At 34.4% G+C, this 26,196-nt stretch overlaps 1 protein-coding gene across 1 annotated transcript in view; it reads left to right on the forward strand.

The window, feature by feature from the left end:
• LOC104074332 (myotubularin-related protein 13-like) overlaps positions 1 to 25,804 on the forward strand; it is a gene marked incomplete at both ends in the record, with an annotated part of 45,334 nt that extends 19,530 nt beyond the window's left edge. Inside the window, 11 exons of the mRNA XM_009574412.1 lie at positions 297 to 469; positions 727 to 800; positions 1,191 to 1,386; positions 2,587 to 2,714; positions 4,960 to 5,135; positions 6,056 to 6,201; positions 10,055 to 10,253; positions 12,320 to 12,516; positions 17,893 to 18,030; positions 19,177 to 19,272; positions 25,620 to 25,804. Of these exons, the coding sequence (XP_009572707.1) occupies positions 297 to 469; positions 727 to 800; positions 1,191 to 1,386; positions 2,587 to 2,714; positions 4,960 to 5,135; positions 6,056 to 6,201; positions 10,055 to 10,253; positions 12,320 to 12,516; positions 17,893 to 18,030; positions 19,177 to 19,272; positions 25,620 to 25,804 (1,708 nt within the window). The remainder of the gene's footprint in view (positions 1 to 296; positions 470 to 726; positions 801 to 1,190; positions 1,387 to 2,586; positions 2,715 to 4,959; positions 5,136 to 6,055; positions 6,202 to 10,054; positions 10,254 to 12,319; positions 12,517 to 17,892; positions 18,031 to 19,176; positions 19,273 to 25,619) is intronic.
• Positions 25,805 to 26,196: the final 392 nt, after the last annotated feature.

Consider the following 26,196-nt stretch of genomic DNA (forward strand, 5'->3'; position numbering starts at 1 on the left):
CAAATAATATACTTGACTCCATGAAGAGAAGGCGTAGAGCTCACTTTCAAGGAGCTTTTTTTCTCTTGTGGGCCTGTCTGCGCTGGAATCTTGGAGGGAAAGTTCTCCATGCAGTTCTGACAGTGTTAATGACAGTGAAAATACAGTGTAACTGTGGTGCCACCATACGCTTTTAGCAAGGTTTTTGTATTGTAACTAGAAAAAAAAACACAGCTTGTCTGTCACTAGCTACATATCATATGTGCATCACCAGCTGAATTTTTCACACTTGAAATTTCTTTTATTTATGTCCATAGTATTGCAGGCAGCGTTGCAGAGAGTTATGACACTGAAAGTGGATTTGAGGACTCTGAGAACAATGATGTTGCAAACGCAGTTGTACGCTTCATCACGAGATTTATCGACAAGGTTTGCACAGAGAGCGGAGTTACACAGGATCATATCAAGGGTCTTCATTGCATGATACCAGGTAAGAATTGTGACAAAAAAGTGGTTCGTAGTCTTTCTTTTTTTTCTAGTGAGAGAAATGCACTTTTTAGTTTCAGTTACTTTCAGTGAAGTTAGAAGGTTAGATTTCTTTTCTAGACTATAATTGCTGTTGAATCTCAAATAATTATTCCCTTGATGTTTAAATTTGAGAATATCAGAATATCAGAGTTTTAATTAGATTGCAACTTTCTCTTTCATATTATGTGAGGCTTCATTTATGGTATTACTGCTTTCCAGGCATTGTAGCAATGCACATAGAGACCCTGGAGGCTGTCCATCGTGAGAGTAGGCGGCTTCCACCAATACAGAAGGCAAGTATTATGAAACATATTTGTATTCTTTACAAGTATTAGAATCATGCAATTTAGTCATCTTTTTTTCCCCCTCATAATGTTAGGAGGAAACATCAAAACACTGAAAGGAAATTTCCACCAGTGATAAATAAAGTGCTTGGCTTTGGTCTCATGAAATATGAACTTAAGAAACTAGTAGAGCCAAACTTCTGAACATAAACAAGCTTTTGCATGCCCACTGTTTTTTGAGACCCATTTCTCTTAGTTGAGTCCAAACTCTGTCTCCCTTCTTTGGACTCAGTCTCATAACAATTTTGTTTTGAAGCTTTTTAAGCCAAATATTATAACTAGACCGAGGTATAACACTGCTATCGCCATTACACTGACACTTTCATTTATTTGCATCAGCCCAAAATTCTACGACCAACTTTACTGCCAGGAGAAGAATTTGTTTGTGAAGGTCTCCGTGTGCTACTGGATCCTGATGGCAGAGAGGAAGCTACAGGAGGACTGCTTGGAGGTCCTCACATCCTCCCTGCTGAAGGAGCTTTGTTCCTTACCACTTACAGAATTATATTTAAAGGCACTCCTCATGATCAACTGGGTAAGAAAAATTAAGCAGTGATAATTGTGGTCCTTCGGATAGGCAGGATTTTGAGCTGGCCTATCCACCTATTCAAGCATCAACATAACAATGTATATACCTCACAGTATAATTTTTCATGTTGATCAGATAAGAATAATCTCTTAATATGGGTTTTTATCACTAGATATGACAATAATTGATTTTGATCTTGCATTTAACTTAACTAGAACTTATTTCTTTAGATGAGGTATTAGGTGCCAAATGTTCGTTTATTCCTGCATATTGGTAGATATTTAGAGTGCTGTCTTCAGTAATTTATGTAATATAAAATCGTAATATGTTGTTGTCTTAGAGGAAACTTCAGTAGACTGTCACATGGTATTATGGGCTTTTACAGACTACCTAAAGTTGGAGACAGAAAGTAAGGACATTCCTGACCATATTTCAGTAATTTCCATAGACTTTCTGTTTCGACTGGACAAAATGCTTAGTATCTTTATATCTCAATTCCATCTGTAAAGTTGGTCTAATAATGCTGCTTTACAGACCAACGCTTGTAAGCTTCTTCACCACTAAGAGAGAAGAGAACACATATATTGCAGCTTCCACTACACCTAACTTTTCATTAAACAGTTTTTTTCAGCCACTGGTAGTGTGTTAAATGAAAAATATTCATTAGTTAATATTCTCCCTAAAATGATTATTAATAAATTCAGTATTCTTTTTAATATGTAATGGAAATAGCTCTTCTGAATGATAAATTTTCATATTTTGACATCTGCCATTTCTAAGCAGATTGTCATTCAGATGTGTAAATTTGTTGTGGAAATTCATGGTCATATTTAAAGATATCAGTGTATATCATTTGTTGTTTATAAGTTGTATAGTGCAATATGAAATTTGAATAAGCTTGAAACTGTTTCTTCACCCCCTACCAACCTAGATTTTGGGGGTGCGTTTCCATCGTGTAGAAAGACTCAGAAGGAAGGAGAATATTTTTCTAATCATCCCAGCTGAAATTAAGCAGAAATTCAGATTACAAATAATACTTTAGGAATTTACCAACTTTTCAGGATTTTGCCTGAAATTAATTCTGTACCATTATTTTCGTGTTGCTTTGTGTGTACTCATCCCTATGTATTCAAAGTACAAGTGACCAAACCAGGTTTGATTCTGTGATCTAACAAGTATCTGTAAATACAATTTTATGGTCCTCAGTTGGAGAGCAGACGGTGATCCGGAGCTTTCCTATTGCATCTGTTATGAAGGAGAAGAAGATCACTATACAGAATCAGCTGCAGCAGAGTATGCAGGAAGGATTGCAGATCACTTCAGCTACCTTTCAGGTAAAAGGAAGTTTTGCAAAAATTTACAGTCAGCTCAAAATACTTATGAGCAGTACTTTGTCCTGATATTTGTGAAGAGTTCAGTTTTCTTCCCTGTAAAGTCAATAGAGAATGCAGTCCTCTCATAGAAACCGTGGAGTTTCTTGGCCCAGTTGATATTTACAAAGGGTTACCATTTTCATATTTGATTTCTTTCACTCCTTTCCTCACCTTTCTATTTTGGATCCATTAAAGGGCTATTTTGGGTACAGAAACTCTTAATGTGAGTAAGTAGAGCCCTAGGCAGGCAGTGGAAACGTGCTTTCTCTCTCCTCCAGCTGCATGGAATGAATATGGAAAAGCTATAAATACTGTTTTCTTCTCAAGACTTGTCACTTGACCAGCTTTCTGTAAAAATCCATGGGAGAAAATCATGGTACGTCTCACATGGAAGCTGCACTTCCAGGAATCTTTAGGGTAGCCACCATTGGCCAGAACCAGTGAGCCTCCGTATGACTTGCACGGATCCTGGTAGTTCCCTGTCTGTAGGATCCCCCTCAGTGTGTTCAGCAGAAGCATGTACTGCAGGGATTGACAGAGATGGACTTCTAAGAATTAGGAATCATGAAGTCTTTGAAGTCTTCCCTAAATGTTTCTTCTTGGTGGTGATCTTAATTGTGGTCAAACCCTATGAGATGGAAAGTTGAAGGCAAATAATTTTATATCATGGGCTGAAAGTAGACTGCAGTACTTAAGATATGAAATATTTTGTTGGGTTGGCTGACTGCAGAAGTATGTTTTCATTGAGAACAATATCTCTAACATTTGCAAACATAATAAAATAGATCATCAGCATTTTACTAGTTCCTTACAATAATGGACATTATTTAGATATCCTTCAATATCCTATTCAAAAGCGTAAGATAAGGAATACAAGGGAGTAAAACAACCGAAAGAAAGTTGTTCTTGTGGACTTTTGAGAGGACTTCATGACGACTTTTATTTTCCAGAAGTATTTTTACCAGAATAGTTAGCATGCTTCAACGATGTGCTAAATACAGACACAGTGGTTTTAGTGCTGGATTCTGGTCAAACATCGTCTTTGCTTTTGTTTAGCATAGTTTTGTATTAGGTTATGAGAACAAAAACAATCAGCCAACAGTTTACTTTCTGTTCCCTTTGTAACAGCTAGAGTTCAATACAGTATGAAATAGCCCCTCCTCTTTGTTTATTAATTATGACTTTCAGAAGGTTTTGGCTGCAGTTATGCTATTTAATGTCTTTAAAACTTCAAATCAGTGTAACCCCTAAAGATTCAAGAGCTCTTTTCAAGGAGGTCCTAGAACAACAAAGTTATTAGTCATTTGGAAAGTATTTACAAAACAAGTGAAATTAAAAAAGCAATGATGAAATCCACCTTCTAGCTGGCAAACAAAAGACATTCAAAAGGTGTATAGATATGCACTCAGAAATAAAGCTCTAGGATATTTCTTTGTTTACTGTTTTGCAAATTCTTAAAGTACTTTGGGCCCTTTTACGGATTCCCTATTTTCTTTCTCTTTTTTTTTTTCTTCCCCTCCCCCCGCCCCTGAATTGCTGACTGTCATCCTTTTGGCTGAGGATGATGGGATTTTTTTTTTTCCCAAAACCTTTCAAAAAGCGTTTTTAGTGGGGTGGATGGATCAGTGTTGAATAACACAAGGTTAGTTCTTTTTAAGGATCAGATTTCACCATTACATTTTTATTATTAGCAGTTTTCTATACTTTGCAAGATGAGGCAAAAATTGGAATGACCAAGTAATGGAAGTGTAATGGTTGTGACACACGAACGCTGAAATTGTTGGTTTGATGAGAGTCTTTGTAGTGCGTTACCAACCTTAGTTCCCAGTATATGGGCAGAGCTGGCAGGATATTTCCAAGCTGAGCTGTCCCACGTGACTAGTATTTGAACTGTTGTAGACATCTTAGTGCCAGGTCTACTACTTGGATTTACCAAAATATTTTGTGTTTGGTATTATGAGAATTCCAGATGCTTCTTGTGAAAATACCTTAGTATTAGGACATAAATGTAAAAAATAAAAAATTAATAAGCTGTGTAATATCCCACAAAATCAATAAGATATATGTACATATATTTGTATTTTCCAATGGCCATAGAACTGCATAAGTGTGGGAATTTTGCTAGTATATTTTAGGATCTTTCCATTTCTTTAATTCTATAATTTTTTTTTTTCCATTTCTAACATGTCATGTCTTTAATATGCAGTTAATTAAAGTAGCATTTGATGAAGAAGTAAGTCCTGAAGTGGTGGAAATATTTAAGAAACAGTTAATGAAGTTCCGTTACCCTCAATCTATCTTCAGCACTTTTGCATTTGCAGCTGGGCAAACAGCACCACAGATAATTTTACCAAAACAAAAAGAAAAGAACACTTCATTCCGGTATAGTCATTCTTCTTCTTTTGTTACTGATGTTCTAGTTTAGTATTAGTCAAATACATTGAACAATCTGACAGCTTTGCAGAAATGCAGATCATTCAAGCAGTTTTCAGGAAAGTCAAAATAACTGATTGCTATTCTGTGTCTTTTTATATTTACTGAATAAAAGGTAAATTAGTATGATATACATGTCAATTTGGTATAGGCATATATTATTTATCCAAATTTCTGGCTGCAGTAAATTTGAACAGGCATCTTGTTACATTTTGAAACACACAATGTAAGTAGCATCTTCAGCTATGCAAACTATGCCAACATAAAAACCAGATTTCTTGTGTATGACTTTATACATTAATAACCTAATGTGGGTTGGAATAAATTCTACCCACAGTACAGTCTGTACAGTTGTCCTAGTCTTTTTTAATCTAGAGTTTGAGCTTTGGGTCCTCTTTTGAAGTTCATGTTATACGTTAATTTTTACTAGACTAGATGGCTCATTAGTCTATTCCAGAGTGATAGTTCCTGTGATTCTCTGTTGATTATTGCATTGTTGACACAGGAAAGTAGAATCCCAAGCTAGTCATGGAATCCTAAAACTTTAAGGTAATTTCTGTCTTTCCTGCCTTTACTTTGTCAACTTTGTAGATTTATCACATTGCTAGCAAAATACAAATACCTAAAAAAAGATGATGGCTGCTTATTCATTACCATTAGACATAATAGATGCAAATTTATCTCAAAATAATAAAATTGGTGTTTAAAAATTAATAAAGAAAGAGGTTATAATTTTTTTCATTATATTAAATGAAAAATTATGAAATACATTTTATTTGGGTAAGTGGGTTCATCATAAAAATCTGTACATGCTATCGGGGAGAATCATATGCATCTTTCTAAATATTTTTGTTGCTATGAATTTATAGTACCTTCTCAAAAAGCATTGTGAAAGGAGCAAAACGTGCTGGGAAGATGACAATTGGACGCCAATATTTATTAAAGAAGAAGACAGGCACAATAGTGGAAGAAAGAGGAAATCGCCCAGGCTGGAATGAAGATGATGATATCTCTGGTAATAGTAAAACATTTTTTTCCATGTTGATTGATAAGTCTATGCTATTATGCTTCCATTCCAATATATTGAATAAGTAATATCTTCAAGAAGAAATTGCAGAGTCTTCCTAGACAGGAAAGAGAAAGGTTTCAAATATGTACATTTAGTTTTCTTTTGTGATGATGAGACAGAAGAGGAAGTTGACTTCATTCAGTGGTAAAGAAAAATACTAGATTATTATTTTTTAATTATCAAACTATTTTCTTATAGTATCTTTTTTTGTCATTTTTTACATCGTAATAGTATAAATGGAACAACACAGAAATAGCTTACATTTATCTTTAGAGATCATGACATCTGCAGTTAGTCTACGATGAGGAAGCAGTAATTGGAGAGATTCAAGAAAGAGCAAATACTATGGGAGACTTTTGCGGATGTGGAAGTGGCAAATGATTTCTGAAAGCAGCAGAAGTCATTACTACTGAAAAGACCATTTTTCCACATTTTGGGTGAAAGGATTTGGGGACAGAAGGTAGAAAGTGATTTGGGCACTTTGTATAGTTCATGTGATGGTGTGGAGTTTGACTTTCTTCCAAATACTTCTTTTCCTACCATGTGCTGCTGTCAGTATATCCTTATCTGGACCAGTGCTAATTTATAATAAACCACTAGAGGGAACCAGATTCTCCTGTACATAAACAGGTATTGTTTTGTCATACCATTCTTTCTCTTTTTAAAAAAAAAAAAAAAAAAGGCATTTCGTAGCATAACAAAGTGTTTATCAAACACTAGTAATTTCTTCAAAGCATCAAACAAGCCAAATTTTCCTTTTGAATATTTGGTCAGTGAGCAAGGCAACTTATGTGACTTATGAGCAGATATATAAAACTTGTCTGAAGCAGGACTGTGTTACTGCACTGTCTCTGTTCTCTCCGAAATGGAAGAAAGCCATTCTAGGGAAGCTAAAAAATATTGATTCTCTTCTTTCATTCCAGATAAAAGTGGTGGAAAAAAGGCAAAAAGAAAGGATTACAAAATACAGAATGTCTTTACAGTTCTGAAAAATTACAATCGTAATTGAATTTCCAGCATCTTTCTTAAGTGCTGAGTTTGTATGTGTTCTGATGTTGCAGGTTCTTTGGGGCAGAAGCAATTCTGCAGGCTGTACCTGCATGATTTTTGAGTGATTTTTGTGTCCTTCGCCCAGAGCCACCAAGCACAATCATGCCTGTGTATTCGTACTTCTCTTGATGATGAAGAAATTTTAAGAGTTTTTGCGTTGCTGACGTACAAAACAACTACATTCTTCCATGAACATAGGTGTTATATAAACATTAGTGATAGTCCTAACAAAAATATAAAAATATAAATTATGAGGCTTCCTATCTGCTGCTTTCCAGATGTTGTGACTGGGAATGTGTAAGGTGATCAAAGTCTGACAGTTTCTTTTTCTCTCTACGCTGCACTGACACCTTAGGTGTAGTCAGCTAACAACAGTAGTAACTCTTTGCTTCAGACAGAGTACAATTTGCTATTTAATCACTGCAATTTCTTTTATGTTGACTGCTGTGAATGACTTTTGTTTGCAAGTCTCAAAAACTGAAGTATAGGAAACTATGATTCTATACCAGCAATGAAGCAAATGGGAACTATCTGCAGCAGGTGATGCATTGTCTTAAAAAAGAAATGTTAAAGATAGGGCTGGAAGAAATTTCAAGGGATCATCTACTCCATCTCTCTGCCCCAAGGCAAGATCAACATACTTAATCTGTTCCTCATAGATGTTTACCTAACTTTTTCTTAGAAGCTGTCAAAGATGAAGGTTCCACAACCCTAGGCAATTTGTACTAATGTTTAACCATCCTTAATGCTGCAGAAAAACAAGCAACTTTCTGACATTAAGGCCTAAACATTTCCTTGCCACAATTTAAAGCCTTCACTTCTTTTTCTGCCACCATATACATATAGAAGAGATGATTCCCTTCATTTTGTTTGCAGTGCTTAATATATTTATGGACTATTGTAATGTTTCTTTTCTCTGTTCTTTTCTGGATATTAAATATCTGCAGTTCTTTCAGTTCTTTGTTTATTAGTCTTGGTGGACTTCTGATCATCTTCATTGCTCTTTTCTCAGTCCTCTTTAGTTGGTCCACGTAAAACTTGCAATGTGATTTCCAAAGCCATGCACAGTACTCTATAGTTATTAGATGTTGCTAATGAACACCTAACTTCCCTCCAATTCCTCCCCATCTTTTTATTTTCACAGTTTAGAATTGCATCACTACTAAATTCTGTTTTCTATAGGTGATCATACTGGTGTGTTTCATAAAATAGGAGACTGTAAAACCCACTTTTACAGTCATATCTCAGTAACAGTAAAATTAGAGGGATTATTCCTCCTCTTTTCAAAAACAAATTTAAAAAAATCCATTTTGAACTTGAGACAGCAATACATCTTCATCTCCCTCTTCAAGTTAAGGACACTGATATGACCTTGTATAACCTCTAGCTTTTTATGCATAGGAAAATGTTTTGGAAATTCTGATCACCAATATACCTGCTTTTGTGAGAGAAAAATCCATTTAGAAAAAAAAATATTTCAAAAAATGCACCCCCATCTTATCTGAGTCACTTATAGCTTTCCATTCAAAACTGTTAAATACCAAGTTTCTGTATGCCCAGAAATAAAATTCTTTCTAAAACTCATTTAATTTGTTTCTTGTTAGTGCGCTTTATACTTGTAAATGTTTTGTAACTTACCATGACAAATATGAAAACACAGAAAAAAGAGGAGATATCCACAGAGTTAAACTCTTTATTATTTAGGTCAAATAGAGAATTGTTATTTTTGTTTGATGAGCTGCAGGGGCAAAAAAATTATTCATTTAACTTTTATGCTAAGATGCACAAAAAAAATGTATGTGGGTTCTACTCCTGTAAATTCTGAATGTTGTCTACTACCAATAAAATTTTAATTGTATCATAATTTTTATTTTTTAAATTTTAATTTCCATTTTTATAAAATCCTGTTTTAAATGTAAATCCTTATATACTTTTCAGTGCCTCCTTCATGAAGAAATACTTCCCCTCATATGCACTTATTTCAATGCTTGAGGTGGTAGCAAGTAACTGATACATGCTGTGAACAGTAAATCTGCTGGAAGTGTCAGTAACAGGCAGGTGGCAGGTTTTGTACAAAGACCTTGCTTGACTTGAATTTCAGTGTAGTTTGAACTTGTGACATGGTTTTTATCTCTCATGGTTAAAGGTTTTTGTGCTTTGGAAGGTGCAGCTGACGTGCACAGCTGCAGAAAGCTACTGTTTGACATTGAAACTGAGGCATTAAGAAACGAACAGTCATTTGTTGTGAAATTATGACACAGAAACATTTTTTTATTTGAACCAAGCCTTAAAAAGATTGTTACATCTTTTGAAGATAGTTTAAATCAATTTTATCTTGGATGTTTAATGAATTTATGTGCACATTTTTCATTATTCTGTTTTGTGTACATCTTTGTGTAGCAGTTGTGAGTTTAACAGGTTTTCATAAACTGTTGAAAGAAAGATTATCTGCCTTTGGTTCAGCTCAAATGAATATATGAGATAACTTTTTCCAGAATTTTAGCAAAAGACTTGTCAGCCATGCCAGTCATAAGTACAATAGGTAACTGTGCAGTATATTCAGGTTTCCTGATTAAAATATTATTTTATTGCTTATAATTTCTATAAATTGTGGTTTGTATGTATTAGTTCTTGTCATTTGTCACTGGCAGTAAGACAAACTAATATTTTATTCAGAAGAAAATAGCATCATTTTCTGTGTAACTGCTGGCCTCCCCAATAACAAACTCTTAAAGATGTTTAACTTCAGTTTCAGATGACAGCGAGCTGCACACAAGTGGTACGCTGAAAGCATCAGAAAAATCAACAATGGAGCAATTAGTAGAAAGAGCCTGTTTCAGAGACTATCAACGTTTGGGACTAGGGACCATCAGTAGTAACTCTTCTCGCTCAAAAACAGAATACTTAAGAATAACTGCACTGAACAGGATGTATTCACTTTGCAGGAGGTGAGTTTACCAATTCAGTCAAGTAGTTGAAAATAAAGATGACATAACACACATACCACATGATGTATCCATTTAAGCAACTTAATCTGAGAAAATTTTTGTCTACAGTAGGAGTGTTCAACCAGTGACCTTGAAGCTATTTGTATTCAAATACACTCAGAGATTCATCTTCTGGTGGCTGCATATGTATTCATCAGATTTGGAAAGAATGCCAGCAATGGTAGCCAGAAGTGAGCCCCAGAAGCTCTGTCAGACAACACAAGTCTTCCCTCCTAGGTTCTTTCTATAGCCCGTGGAAAGAGAGTGCCCCTGCGGCTTTTGGAGGAAACTAACCTAGATACTCTGAGTTGCCTTTTGAAGGAGTTTCTTTCTCTTGGCTTTCTACACTGATGTCTAAATCATTAGGCTATTTTTCAGCTTTCTGACTTGGCTTAGTAACAATAAAGTTACCTGGTAGAACTCACTCTCTCGGTATGGTTTCTATAACTTGCTGTGTTGCTACTGGAAATTATTTATGTAATATATTTGCATATAAAATCTATTCTGTTCCTAAATAAAAAAGCAAGCCTCAGAAACAATTACACATAACTATTTTCTTCAAATAAAAAATATGTTTTAAACTTGAATTCATGAAGGTATCTACACTGCTTTAAAAGTTTGTCGTGCTGAAAGTCACGTGCTGTGTTTTAACACATGAATGTTACTAACTCCTTTTTTGTTGTGAAAGCTGATGTAGTTTACTACCATTACCCACAAAAATTCTTTTTAATACAAAAGCATATCTGCATGAGTCATATCAGAAGAGCGTTTGCTTCTCTAAAGCCAGTTTTGGCTAGTCATTACTTTCGTTATGAATAATGAAATTGCCAGTTCTTCATGGAAGAAGGGCACACAAGAAAATGTTAGATCCTTTCTTGTTTTCTGACTTATCTAGAGTAACAGACTAATAACTGGTTTTCTTCAATCACCATTGAGTACAATGTATATGAAGGCATTAAATCTGTACATTTTCGTTATGCTTTGAACATTATGCAGACAACTCTTTCCTCCCTTAAACCCACCGGTTTTTAATATTCTATAGGATTTTTTGGAAAAGATAATATATCTGAGTGGATTACAAATCTCAGGATGTAAATACTTATCTAGTGCCATATTAATTTGGTTACTGTGTTTTAAGTAGACTGTAAATATTATGTACGTTGGTTTTGTATGAGGGCAGTTCAATAAATGTCAAAGAACTGAATTCACAGGAACAGTGTATATTGTAGAGGAACAAAGCTGTTTAGTAAGCACTAATTTTTCCCTGCTCCTCGTCTTAGTTTCTTCTTAACATATGAAATTGGCACTTAAATTGAATATTTTTTGGAGGAGATAGAAAATAATGTTTCGTATTGAATCCTTCTTGCACTAACATGAACACAACTACCATCTTGCTGGGTTTTCTATTTTTAAAGCTATTGTATCAGTGAATTTCCTAATCTCTCAATGTATTGTAGTGTTTTAAAAAGTACACAAAAATGCAGTTTCAAATACACTGTTCCAAGGAATCTGACTGTAAAATTTAAATGTATTTTGACATAAACCAAAAACTATTGTTTTAGTTGTGATACTTTAGGCAATCTAGCATTCTTTCCTTTCGATGCTCATATTTCATATACAAGTGTCAAAACAAAACTACTGTATCATTTGCATGCCTCAAAATTCTCTTTTCTGTCATGCTCAAAAATATGGCTTCATTATAGTGACAGATAAGAGATAATACTAAGAAGAAAAATATTAGCAAATAAAATACAACCTTAAATGGAAAGAGACTAGTAGTGATAGTCTTACAAATTTTTTGTAATTAAAGGTGTTTTTGAAAGGCAGTTTTCTTTACAAATTAATATATTTGCTAGGATTAGACTAAAAATGAGAGTTACTAAATAAAAAATAATTCTGACAGTTGAGATGTATTTTCATTAAGATGTATATTCAGCTTGTAATTTTAGGAATTTTTTTTCATTGTTTAAAATTTTGAAAGCAATTTTAATTGCTGCTCAATTTTTTTCATCTTTTTGTCAATACAGTTATCCTGGGCTTCTGGTAGTACCTCAATCTGTTCAAGACAGCAGTCTGCAGAGAGTTGCTCGCTGTTACCGTCACAATCGCCTACCAGTTGTCTGTTGGAAGAACACTAAAAACAGTACTCTTCTACTTAGATCGGGGGGCTTTCATGGAAAAGGTGTTGTTGGCCTCTTCAAATCCCAAAACACACATACTACAGGTAAGTTGATGCAGTAGGCTTTCTGTATAAGTAATTTTATGTAGAAATACTTATTTTTCTAGAGGAAATCAGTGATACGATTGAATCAAAAGTCTCAGGATATGAATGGTTTTCTGATACTATATTAATTCAGTTTAATTACTGTATGTCAAGAAGCAGATCCTGAATGGTATGAAAGTGGTTCAAAAAAAGTCAATGAATAGTTTGAAAGGAGATTATATACATACCAAAAGTCTTTGTTTAAAGCTGGCATCTGCCAAATGCAATGCCAACTTCCCCTGTTTCCCTTAAATTATCTTTCCTTTGCACTGGTTTAAGTAATGAGTGTATGTTGTCCCTTTTAATAGAGGATTACATAAAACATTAGAGACATCATTATCCACTGGATTTTCTCATGTTTTTCATGGTAATATTAGTTTAAATTTGCATTAAGTAAATCTCTTCCTTTGTGTGATCAAGATTGGACCAGTACAAGATTTGTCAGAATAGTTAATTTTTCAGAAGAATATAACATATTAGGGCAACATTAGTTTTGGAACGAACATGAGTTGACTTTCATCATTCACAGGCAGTGTTTAGGATACTTATTGTAACTGCCTGGATTTCCATCTCTTATGCTGATAGTTTCTTCGGAGTTAATTTCATGCCAAGAGTGAATTTAGTATATTGCTGAAGAAAAAGTCAGTATTCTCTTTAATCAACCTGGAATATAACGTATTAGGGCAACATTAGTTTTGGAACATGAGTTGACTTTCATCATTCACAGGCAGTGTTTAGGATACTTATTGTAACTGCCTGGATTTCCATCTCTTATGCTGATAGTTTCTTCGGAGTTAATTTCATGCCAAGAGTGAATTTAGTATATTGCTGAAGAAAAAGTCAGTATTCTCTTTAATCAACCTGATAGTTGTTTAGAAATTATTCTAGAATTAGGCCATGATTTTTCTTTTTTGAGAAAAAGAAAATGAGAGGTAGAACTGGAATACCAGGAACTCATTAAGGTAGCAAAGAAATTCTTCAGTCCTGTTTATGTTTGTGTTTCACCCCAATAATAACTAGAACGCAATTAAAGGGTTTGACTCTGCTGAATAGTTTGTTCTATAGAATTTTTCAAAACCTGTAACAAGCATGCTGTACGAATATGTGCAAGTTGCATAAAAGTTTGAAGATTACATGATTTCAATATTTTCTGGATAGTCCTCCTGAATTTTTCCTTCACAGAGTATCTTTATGAAAAACACAATTTTATTACTTGTAAAGAACCGTTTATATCAGATGTAATATTTAGCTATATGAGGTTTTGTGTATATCAAATTCACCTTTAAAATCTCAAAATTTCAGAGATCTTATTAGAAAAATGTTTTTTTACATCAGACAGTGTCTGGACTGGCTATTAACGCTAATTTGTGAATCACTAATTGTCTGCTGAATATTCACTGCTATAGCATTGATTCAGTGTGTCTCTTCAGTGTTTTGTGGGGCATTTTTTAGTTGGAGTGAGGAGCAAAATAATGAATTGAGTTTTATATAATGCATTTTTGTTGAAAATACTCATAAAATGAATCAGTGAAGTACTACCAATAATTAACATAGCAGCTGCCAAAGCTGTGAGCTACACCGGTTGTTCTGGAGATTTATGGTGTGAATCCTAAGCATAGTAATTCAAATGTTAGTCTTATAGACTGATTTAATACTGATTGCCTTAGCTGAAATACTGGCCAGGCATCTTTAACCTGGTATAAATAGAATAAATTGGAAAAATTCTGGAGGAATAGTCTGTAAATTATATAAAGACACACACTTTCATATTTTCTGTAGTAGCTATAATTTCTATGTGCGTGGGAGTATGAGAGCCTTCCAAAACAAGATCTTCAAAGCCTGACCCATTAAAGCACGTTTTCCTGTGTGTAATCTCATTGCTTTTGTAGGTGGTTTCTTTTTTTAATTTTATATAGTCTTTTATATTCCTATTGTAATTGTCATACTTCCAGCAGTATATTAGGCAATAGATAATCTGATTGACAATCTGTCAGACATTAGCCTCTGGAGTTACTGTTTCTTTTAAAATGTGAAGAAAATGGAGACTCTCCTCAGGAAGGTACTCAAGAAAAATGAAAGATATTTATAGGATAGTTATTTTATTTGTAATGAAGTTGAAGCTTGGTGAAACAAAACTGATCAATAAAGATAGTTATACACAGGTGCATGTATTTGCCTCAGTAGGAGTTGTGTACAATGAAGGAATGTCTATACTGAAAAACGCATTGTGATGTAAACTAAGAGGACAAAGATAATCTTAAGTTAAATTCAAGTTGACAGATGCATACCTTCCTAAGCAGAGATTTCATAGGAGTAGATTTTCATTAGGCAGTTCTGGATTGATAAACAGAAACAAAGAGGACCTGCTGGAACTTAATGAACATTTTTGTGATTTCCTGTTACATCATGTGTTAAGCAAGTTTTCAAAGCATAGTTGAGATCAATATGTTATGTAAGAAGCACAGAACATATTTTTTAGAGAAATAATGCATAAATTGCTTATGGAACTACACGTGCAACAGAATTGTATTTTTCTAACGTCTGTCCACAAAGGATTATGAACAGATGTTTGAATATGAGATGGAGAGTATACAGGTCTTCTCAAAAGTTTCTTTGAAACATGAAAGTTGGTTTTTGAATTTCACTTCGGCCTTTCTGGGAATTTTTTTTTGCAGAGCACTGTAGTTCTAAATATGACATTCTACACCTGAATTACCAAGTATTGGTCAACTGCCATGTAGGAAGACCATTTATGTTTCTTGTATGTAGTAACACTATCCAAGAGAACAGTTATCTTGATACAGGCTGGATTATTGACTATATTAGGTCCTGTTGTAACATAAAGATGGAGCAACCTGCAACCAGGCATATAGAGCACATATTAGCAGCTGAGGCAATCTTATTGCATTACTAAGCAATGCATTTCTTTCCTGGGATTTATAACATTGCTACCAGGATCTCCATCCCCATCTTTTGTTTAAATCTATGCTGTTGTGATGGCCTTCATATATGATACAGCACTTAAAATATCAGTCATTTTATAGAAATCCCTGTTCACCTGTGCAGGTAAGGGGTTCATGCTTTGAGTCACCAGTAGTCTTTCATCCCTTTAGAATGCTGTTAAGCACTGTGTGAAGGGATGATTGGTCGTAAGGATGAAGGGCAAATTTTCCATCTACAGTCTTTCACAAGGACATTATTGCCCACAATCTTTAAATTCAGATATCTGCCCAGTTCAATAACAGACTTTCATATAAGTCAAGCTATTCATCTCCTGAGTCTCCTTCCTAAAACACACACAATACTCTTCACAAAATAAAACTTTGTAAGTGCAAGTGGCAATGACATTATCCTTTCATTTAGACATTTCATTTCCTTTCATTTAACTAAATTGTTAAGACCTAAATTGACTTTTTGTGGCATTGCTTCAAGGACTAGGAGACCCAGAGATCATTCAAGTGGATTTCAGATGTGTAAACCCTGCTTAAGAATTGAAGAGAAAATAATGTTTTTCTCCAGGCTTGTTCCACTTTGTCAGACAGAAACAGCATGATGTTTCCTGCATGTACATTTTCTAATCACTTCCTAATTGTACTTCCAATTCAGACACTAATTTTAAGAGGGCTATTTGGATACTAATTTTAACAGGGCTATCTTGAAATTTCTTTTGCCACCTCCAGCTAATTAGGTTACTGTCTATTAGTCTCCAGCATAGAATCTAATTGGATCATCACTGGAGAAAACTATTTATAAATTACCATTGTGGTTTGTCAAAATGTGCTCAATCAAATTCTTTGACTCTCTCTCTATCTCTTATTCCAAATCTTAGCTCTTGTGGTCAAGATACCAAATCCTGGTTTAAGCAGCTGTGACATTTTTGTCCTATAGTGAGTCCAGAGCTGGCTGCAATAAAGTAGAATTCAAAAAATTTTGTTTGGCATTTGAAAAAAAGCTGACTCATTGAGACTGGACACTTTTTTGTCATCATAGTATGGCCCAGGACCTGACTTTCATCTCCTTCCCTTCCTTTAAGTCCTTGCATCTGGACATAAATGGGTGGAATTTTTCTGGTGAAGATTTTTTTTTTTATTTTTTCTTATTTTTGGGGTGGTTTTCCTTGATTCTATTTTTTGTTATTGGTTTCTTAACTTTTTTGAGTCTTAAGATTGTCCTAAGTGGACTGTCTGTTTAACTTCAGTACTTTCTTAGAGCATCATACCTTCTCATCTTGCTTTTTTTTTTCCTCTGCCCTCTGTTTTTAAACTGTGTCTGTTTCCTCTCTGGCTTTGCTTTCATCCAGTCTTTTGCATCCGCTTCTCTCTCTCTGAAATGGTCCTTCTCCATGTCTCCAGCAACTTAAGCAACATCAGTAACAATTGGAAAACGGTTCTGTTTCTGAGATCTGTAGAGTAGTCATCTGAAACTACATGCATGTAGAGGATTATTCAGAGGTTTTCAGAGAAGGAATTGTGGTTCTCACAATTCTGCACTGTTGTGGGAACTCCTGTGCACCTCCTACAAGTTACCTAAGCATGTGGGAAGACACTTCCTGACGTTACCTACTGGTGAAGGAGCAGGTGGACTGTCACTAGGATACAGGAACGTTACTTTTCATAAGTGGAGATCACTTGACATGTGTTACCCAGGTGTGCATGCGCTGTCCATCCTCTTTTCTCTCTTCTTTATTCCATTAAAAAGGTCAGATTCTGGGGGTAGGGTACCTGAAGGACATGTAGATTGTGTCCATTGATGTCTCTAAATGCAGCAGAGTGCATAAATACTCATGTCTTTTGATATATGGATACTTTCAGTAAATGGGCGATATATCTTAAGGAACCTCCAGTTATAGGTAAGTAACCTTCCTTTACTGGAATGAGGAAGAGCTGGTTGAGTTATCACTTACTTTTGTTAAAGACACAGTTCTATCTGTTCTCCACACATTTTTTTAATAGGCTGAAACTTGCTGACAAGTAGCACAAACTTAGAAACGTTACTTTTCGTTCTGAGAGTGAAGGGAAAACTACATCATCTCCATTTTGTTTGTATTGATCACTGGCTAATGATGAATGTTTTAAGTAGTAACCATGGTGTAATAGACTTCAGAAGTTTAGCTTTATGGAGTGGAATGCAAGAGAACATTGCTGGGTGCTGCTCTGCAGCCAGGTGATGAACATCTGAGCATTCTTTGTCATCAAAGGAATGGCTTTTTGAACCTTGGATAGACAAACCATGACATTTTCAATGCTCTGCTTTACATAGTAAGCTTGTTATTTTGCTATTCTTTGTATTTATAAATTACTTGTATTTTAACGTATTCTATTCTTCTTGTGACTCTAGCTCCTGCTTCTTTAGAATCTTCAAGCAGTATAGAACAGGAAAAATACCTACAAGCCTTACTGAATGTGATATCCGTCCACTGCAAAATGAATGGCAGTAATACTCTCACTGTTAGACCAACAATTGCTCTCTCTCCAGGTAAAATTGGTTTTTATAGTGCTTTTCAATGGCTAAGTTGAAAAGTGAGTTTTCTCTGATTTGGTGTTAGTTCAATTTGTCCCATACGAATTCTGTTGTTTCTTTATTGTTGCACTTTCCAGATAGCTTATTCACTCTTAGTTTCAGTGAATGTGTTTTCCGTATGTAAAGGATGTTTATAATCTTTTCCAAAATATTTTTCAGTATTCTTAATCTGACAATAAGCGATTATTCACCTGTGGGTCATAGTTTTTGATTAAATTCACTTGAGTATGATGGGCCAATTGTGAGGCATTAGTAATTTATTATGATTTGGGAACAAATAAAATAAAGTTCTCCAGAATATCAAGATGCCAAATCTTTCCAGGTTTTTCTTTATATCAAATGCAACAATTACATTATATAACAGAATCAAAAGCAAAGATCCACTTTAAAGTCTTTTATAACTAATTAAGCATATTGAAAACTGTATATTGAATAAGATACTGCCAAATTGAAGAGAATGCGAAATACTACTCTATTTCATATAATGAGAAAATACAAGATTGCAAGCTCAGATTCTATATGAACAGATGCACTATTAAGCTACAGCAGCAATGGCAGGTATATAGGCATTTTCATGTGTGTTACATACTCATAATGGGCTTTTAATGTCAGTTCCACGTAGAGCTTTACTTGCAGTGAAAACTCTTTCAAAATATACTGTTTGAATTATGCATATGTGGAACCATGAAGAAATGAATCCATGTTTTATTTCAGTTATTTTGTGATGCAACCTGGTAAGGTTTATGTGAAGATAATGTCTTAGAAAGAGGAGTATGTGACTTGAAATTGTGTCTGTCTTGTCTTATCCAGGTGATTGGCCTAATATAGCCAAACAGTGGCTTTACTTGTAAAATAACACCATTCCCAAAGTGTGCATGCTTTGCTTCATTTATTGTAAAATATGTTGATTGCTTAGTTGTATCTAACATCTCCATACTGTTGCCAATGTATACATGTGCCTTAAAAAATAAATCTGAAGTACAATTGGCAAGAATTAGCTGTATTGTGTGAAAAAGGGCATTTTTTTCAGTTATGTTAAGTGTTAGTCTGAGTAACACTGTAGGTTTTTTAATCTTCTATTCTTTTTTTGGCTGACTTTAGGCACTGAAAGGAGGGCTTCAAGAATGTCTACTGTGTTTAAGCAGGTAGTGCCAGGACATTTGGATGTAAATCTATCCAATAGCTTTGCTCGAGGAGGTTAGTAAGACTAGCTCAAAGTCTATTATTTGAAATAATAAATGATAACAAAATGTTAGTAAAATAAAAATAATTACACTGCTTACCAATTCATTACTCTATGAAAAAACAAAACAAATTACAGATTAGCCTCAGTCTGTAACATTATTTAAGTATCTAATTTCTGTTTAAGTCCTTTACTTACCATTGAAATAAAGCTTGTTTCGTGTTGGAAATTAGTGGAAAATTAAGCACTGGTTTAGGAATTATGTTTCTAACTACTTTGTGATTCATCCATATTTTTAATTTGTCTAAAATGTATGGCCTGAAAATGCATATCTTATATTAGGATGGAATGCACTTTAGAATCTCAATTACAGATCATTCCAGCATTTGGCTGAAGATTAGCTGATGCTTCATAAAGTTACAAATAATCTATCTGAAAATTTTACTCTAGGTAAAGGAGGGAGTTATGTTGCCAGGCTGTAAGAAGTAGGGAGATACAGTGCCTTCTTTGGAAATTGTTATTCTTAGGTACAAGGGCTCATCAGTGTCATTTCTACAAGAAACTTTCATTCTGTGAAGTGGATTCCAACTACTTTTACCCTTCTAGTCTGATGAAATTGTTATGATTTTTTTATGTACAATACATGCATAAATTAGTGCATCAAATTCCTTAAATATGTGTTTGTTAGGATAGGGATGAATCTATTTTCCAAAAGGAAGCATTTTATATTTCATTAATTACCTTTTAGCCCTGAAGGCTGCTCTTACAATTATTTCTAAGCATCCAAAAGTTGCTTTTCTTCCTTTTTGACTCCTTCCAGCTTTGTGAGCAGTGCATTAACCATCTTGCAGCAAATGCAGCTCAGATTTTCAGAGGTGGGAGTGAGAAAGGCCGAAAGATCTAAAATTAGTTAGACCTACTTTGACCTGCTGAGGTCCATTCCAACCTAAATTATTGTGTGATAGAAAAACTGTAGCTTCATATGTGGAAGAATAAAACAATTTTGTAGAGAAAAACTTTCAAAAGAGATGGACAGGATTAGAGAAATGAAGGAAGGAAGAAAGCAGGAGGGAGGGAGAAAGGGAAGAGGAAAGGAAAATACTCAGAGCTGTATACAGAAGTTATGTGAGAAGTGTAGCAGAAGGGAAGAGAGGAAGGGCATTTAAATGGTGATCATCAAAGAATGGAAAATTTTGTGCATTTTCATTAATCATAGTATATGCAGATTTCATATCTAGAAGTTCTGTTTATGCTCTCTGCTCACTGTCTTGTTATTGTAGTACATGGAGATGAAAAAACATAGTGATTTTAATTGGATAGGTAAAATGGCTAGGCACCTAAGAGAACAGGAGTTAATAGTGTCTGGAATTGTTAGGTAAATTGGTGGCTGTGCCCAGCTTGACTTTGTACTGAAATAGTGAAAATGCTGAGTAGCTGACAGCAGACGTTTGGTTGTATTCCATCCTCTTGTGTTGGGACAAAAGTGCCAACAGTGAAGTGGTGCTGAGGGGCAGTGAAGGTGCTTCAGATAAGTAAGGGAAAGTTTGCTGGTTGATTGTATGGAAGTTGTCTTTTGAAGATAAAAGGATTACTGAAATAACTATTGCTGGTTTCTGGGGTTAGAGTTTGTGGTAAGTGTGATAAGATGAGTTTGTTGCTACTCAGTGAAGAAAAAAGGAGGCTCAAGGCAGTATTAGGTCACAGATGTGTTGTTTTGTTGGATGTTGAAGTCTCTTGGCTAAATTTCAGCAGTAATCAGGAAGAGGGCAGAGAAGTTATCTTGTGTCTTGCTGGATTGATGCCACACCTGCTCTATATATCTGAAAGGTGTAATTACAGCCCAGTATCTGCACTCTATTCACAGTCATAAGAATGTTTGACAAGTACAATGGGAGCCCTAGTGAAGGTGAGAAGTTGACAGGGTAAGAGAGAACAGGGAAAGGGAGTATCTCCCTGTAAAGAAGTAAACGCTAATTTTTTTAGATTACCTAACAGAATTCTTTTAGAAGAAACTCTAAAATACACAAAGTATATAGAATCTCTAAAATTGTTGTTCTCAAATAAATTGATTCACATTATTTATTATTGCAAAGTTTAAAAAAAAAAAGACAATGGGGTTAGCTATTTGCTTTATCATAGCAAGCAGCTATGGATTATGATCAACACTGTACAAAATACAATAGCACTTATTTTTGTGGTTTTGATTCTGGATCCCTCTTTCTTTGCTTGTTTTTATTCTCTCACATACCAGGGCTCAAAAGCCAGGTTCAGCTATGATACACCAATTGAAAATGACATTTTATATTTTTTGTGCCAGACAATGTATTTTTAATACACATCCTTTTAAAATTCAAGTTAAAAGATATGTGCCCGTGCTTGAATAGTATTTCTCATTTTTAAAAATCATCATTGTTCTGAATACTCATCAATTGTCCTGAATATTCGTGTCCTTGTCAGGTACAGTTTTTTACTTTATCTGGAACATTTTAACAAAGTAGTTGCCTAAAGCCCAGTTAAGTTTTTTCTGATCTTAAATATTTGGCCAAATACTTATATTTCATAATATATTTTCATTCTTGGACCCTTTTTTTGGCAATAGCTTGGTTGATATCTTTCATAAGAATTGTAAGTTCACTCAAAATACATACCTTTTCTTCTTATATTACTTTATAAGTATAGTGTGGTTCTACAGAACAGCACTTCTTACCTGGCATTGTTGTGTAATTTAGTAGAATAAAATGTTTTCTCAGTATGATTTGCTGCTGTTGGAAAAATACTAGGATATTTATAATTAATAAATACAGACTCAGCTCAGACATTTATTTTAAAAGCAGGAGACATTAATACTTCGAGTATGTTTTAATAGAATATTTGTATTAAAAGAAGTTGCTTGTGTTGATGTGGCTTTTGAGCAAAAAATACACCCTCTGATAGCATATAAGGCTCCCACTGAAAATGTGAATTTTTGCAAGGGGGGTGGAAATCTCTTTGTGTGATGGATGTTACATGTTTTCTAAATCACATACTTCTACACAGTCCTTTAAAAATGTTTGTAGGTTGTATAGAACTAACATCTTGCACTCTGATTTGATTTTGAGGTCCATCAAATTATGTACCTAAAATAGACTAAAACAGTTTTTAAAAAAAGCACTAAGGTTTGGGATTTTTAATTAAGCTAACTTTCAGCTGGATAGAAGCTTTCAATAAAGTATTCAGCAGAATGATTTAATCGTTACATTTCCTTCGGTATTGTAATTATGGAAAAATACATGATGGCTGTGCTACATGTTTGAAACTATTGCAATGACAATGAAAATTACTCCTTTTTGATAAATGGGTACTTCCTTCCCATTTTATATTGGTTTTCTGGCTTGATTGATGTTTTGTCTTGTGATGACTAAGATTTGTGCTGTCTGATAAATCATGCGCTATACAGAAATTCAATATATACTAGATCTTTGGAAATTAATAAGTAACCCTTTTCTTTTCTCCTGCAATGTGTCTCGCTGCAATGTGCATTCCATTCCTCCTCCTTCTGTCTTAACTGTTATCTACCAGTGCTTGGGTACAGAGATAAATGTTTCACTCATTCAAATTCCAAATCAGCAACTAAGGGAAGAGTCCACCAAGGTACTGTATTCTGTGTCCTGAAAGCACATTCTTTTCTACCATCTCCATAACTACTACAATATCTTAATACACGCGAAGGTGATACTGACAGAAAGCCTTGATTCTGCATTAACAAAATTTTGGTTTTTTAGTTCAGTGTTGTGGTTTTGTTTTGTTTGGGGTTTTTTTGGCCATTGAATGTATGATACAGTGACAGTGATCAGCCGTGTTATTCCTTAATAATGTTAAGATCTAATGCGGAGTGATACATAGAAAATTTTCTGTGTGAAAATTTTAAACAGCAGAAAATTAATTCTGCAAAAGAGCATTTAGTACTGCTACTGCTTTAGTAAAATAGCTAAGAAATACTGTTACATAGTCAATGAACTTTCTTTCCAAAATTATTGTTAACGTTAGTGAACAGGGAAAAATTTATTTCCGCCAAATTAGAAAGTCATAATAATATGATACATGCCAAATAATGAAAGCTAGATACTGCTAACAAAAAATAAGGCAAAAAATACTAGGCAAAATTAGAATAGAAATATAATAGAAATATAATTGTGTCTTTTAATCACTGTTATCTATCACTGGTAAACACGTTCATCTGCATTTATTTGTAACCAGTTTTGTTGCTTTTAATGTTCTACAGGCGCTAATGATGGCCTGCATTTGTAAAATGTTAGAAAGTGTGACTGTGTATTTTTGTGTATATCATCTTTGGGGACAGTTGTCTGTGTTGGAGCTAGCATTTTTTCATACCAAATGAACAAGAAATTATTTATCTTATTAAATGCTTGCTGTGATTTCTGCTTGTCTTCATTATTTCATCTGTAGTAGTTCAGATGTGGAACAAAAATTTATACTAAACATACTACTTTTCTGTGTGAGGTATTTTATAAAACTGGCTGGTTTTGAAGTGGAAACTGTTTAGAACTGTTACCAATTCGTAAGTTCCTAGCCAACCATTGTCAGTTACGCCTATTCATTTGCTCACATCTAAGACTAGCAGCCAGACAGGCAGACAAGCTAAACTGTACAGACAAGTCCCTGTTGAGGATTACTGTACAAAATTATTCTTTAATAGAAACATAATCCTGCTTCTAAAAAATAGAATAAAATTATTTTGCTGGTTGAGCTATCTCAGTGGAATTTTGCTGTTATATGCAGCTTTTTTCTTCTGTGCAAGAAATGTTAACTATGCATATTATTGGATTTTACTGAAGGGGTTGGAGGATTTTTTTGGTACTGTATATCTAAATTTCTACAACTACGAGGTATTTCTGGTGCCTCTTTTGGATATCTTGCTTCACAGATTTATGGACAAGAGTCTCTTCTGATAATCTGATTTACTGCATGTTGGGTTAAAGAATTTCACACTGCCATTTGAATGCCAAATTTAGTATGCTTCAAGGGATTTGATTTTCAAGTAGTGCTATTTATATTCTGAAAATCAAGTACCTTTCACATACCTCACATTGGACACACAAAAACAGTCTCACAAAATCATTGTTACTAACTAAGGCACAAGAAACAAAAATATTTACTACTTGTCTTTTCTTCTGCTGGTGCTAAACAGGCCTTGGCAATCTGGTTTATCACTACTTTATCTTACGTTGAAATCATGAATCTTACTTAAGCATGATCAGATCAGAGCATGTCTGTGTGCTGTAGGAATTTCTTTCTCTGGAAATGACAATATAGCTGCATCAGCAAGGCACAGTACGCAAGCTAAAAATGCTATTGAGAGGTAGAGCTTATTAGGTTGGTAGAATGCCCTTCAAATATCGCTGTGCTGCTTTCAGATGCAAGTCTGTGGTTCCACGTCACACTGCACTGTTTCAAGCTCATGTTTTTGCTAGCTTTGGGATTTCTGTACCATGCCCTGCTGCCAGAATAATGGTGATCTCACTGCCAGATTAAAACTGTAAGACTGTGATCTTCTAGGCATCCTTCTCTCTACTCACACAACTGTACCATAGTCACATCTGCTAGAATATAGTCGTGAAACACGTGATTAAAAGAAGAACTTCCTTCAATTCATTTTCATTTCTAATTGTTCATTATACATGGACAATTAAAAACTAAAATTCATGTCATTCTGCGTTTTAATCATGGCATTTCAAGAGTAAATATGGAATACTTTATCCTTGAAATGTAATATTTGAATCGGTCATCCTTACATACATTTTCATTATAATACAATATGGTTGATACTATTACATTGTGTAGGGCGAAAGGAACAGAAGCATTCTAGGTAACAGGGAATTTTAAGTGATACTAATTCCGTTTTTGAATAAAGTAATTATGTAATATTCTTACTAGATAGACTTCAAAAATAATATGCCTTTGACAAGGAAATACATCAAATTTTTGTCCCCACTTCTGAAAAGAACAACGCTAGCAATTTCATTTCCATACACTTAAATGCACATTAATTACTTGGAAGTTGTGATTCATTTTATCATTGTATTACTGATATCATAGCAACCATTTTCTCTACAATAGGAAGTGCTGTGCAGAGTTTGATTAGTATCTTAGGTTAAATGACAATGCAGTAGGATGCTTTTGACAATTTTTGTTATGAAAATATTTCTTTCCAGTATGTGCTGTTAATTATGCCCTATGAGGGATGCAAATGACATGTTTAAGCACTCTACTTCCCAAATTGTGTTTTAGCATATGCCTTAATAATTATGATCTCCAATGCCTCATGGAAAGAGGTTTTTAAATATTTTTCATCTTTATGAAGGTGTATGGGCAAGTCTTCGTTCAAGCAACCGATTTATCAACACTCAGACTCCATTCATTGATGTTGGTGCAAGACTTGCAGGGAAAGATAACACCACTTCCTACAGTAGCAGCACTTTTCTGCAAAGTCAGCTTTTGAGACGGCAAGCAGCCCTCTATATATTTGGAGAAAAATCTCAGTTACGGGTAATGGCAATTTTTTTTTTTTTTATGTTAACATAGATTTTATTTGGCTTGAGTTTAATAACCCTAATGTTTTTACAAAACAGTAAATAATATTCTAAATAAGGCGGATGGATAACTCTCCTAAAGGTGTAAACTCTTACGAGGATTATTCGTATACACAGCATAACAATTAATGCTGTATAATTCAGTGGGGGCTGGGGGTGAAAATCAAGCTCTGTGGTTATATAATACAACAAAGTTAACATAAATTAAAATATACTAAATTACCTTAAAGAGCAGTTAAAGATCAGGCTCAAACTCACAAAAGTTCTGTGAGTAGTGCCCTGTTTGTCACTTTTGGTCAAGTGCTGATGTGTAGTAGAGCTAAGAGATACAAAGGTAACATATGACTA

Source organism: Fulmarus glacialis, unplaced genomic scaffold (assembly GCF_000690835.1).
Source record: "Fulmarus glacialis isolate BGI_N327 unplaced genomic scaffold, ASM69083v1 scaffold26863, whole genome shotgun sequence".
Taxonomy (NCBI): domain Eukaryota; kingdom Metazoa; phylum Chordata; class Aves; order Procellariiformes; family Procellariidae; genus Fulmarus; species Fulmarus glacialis.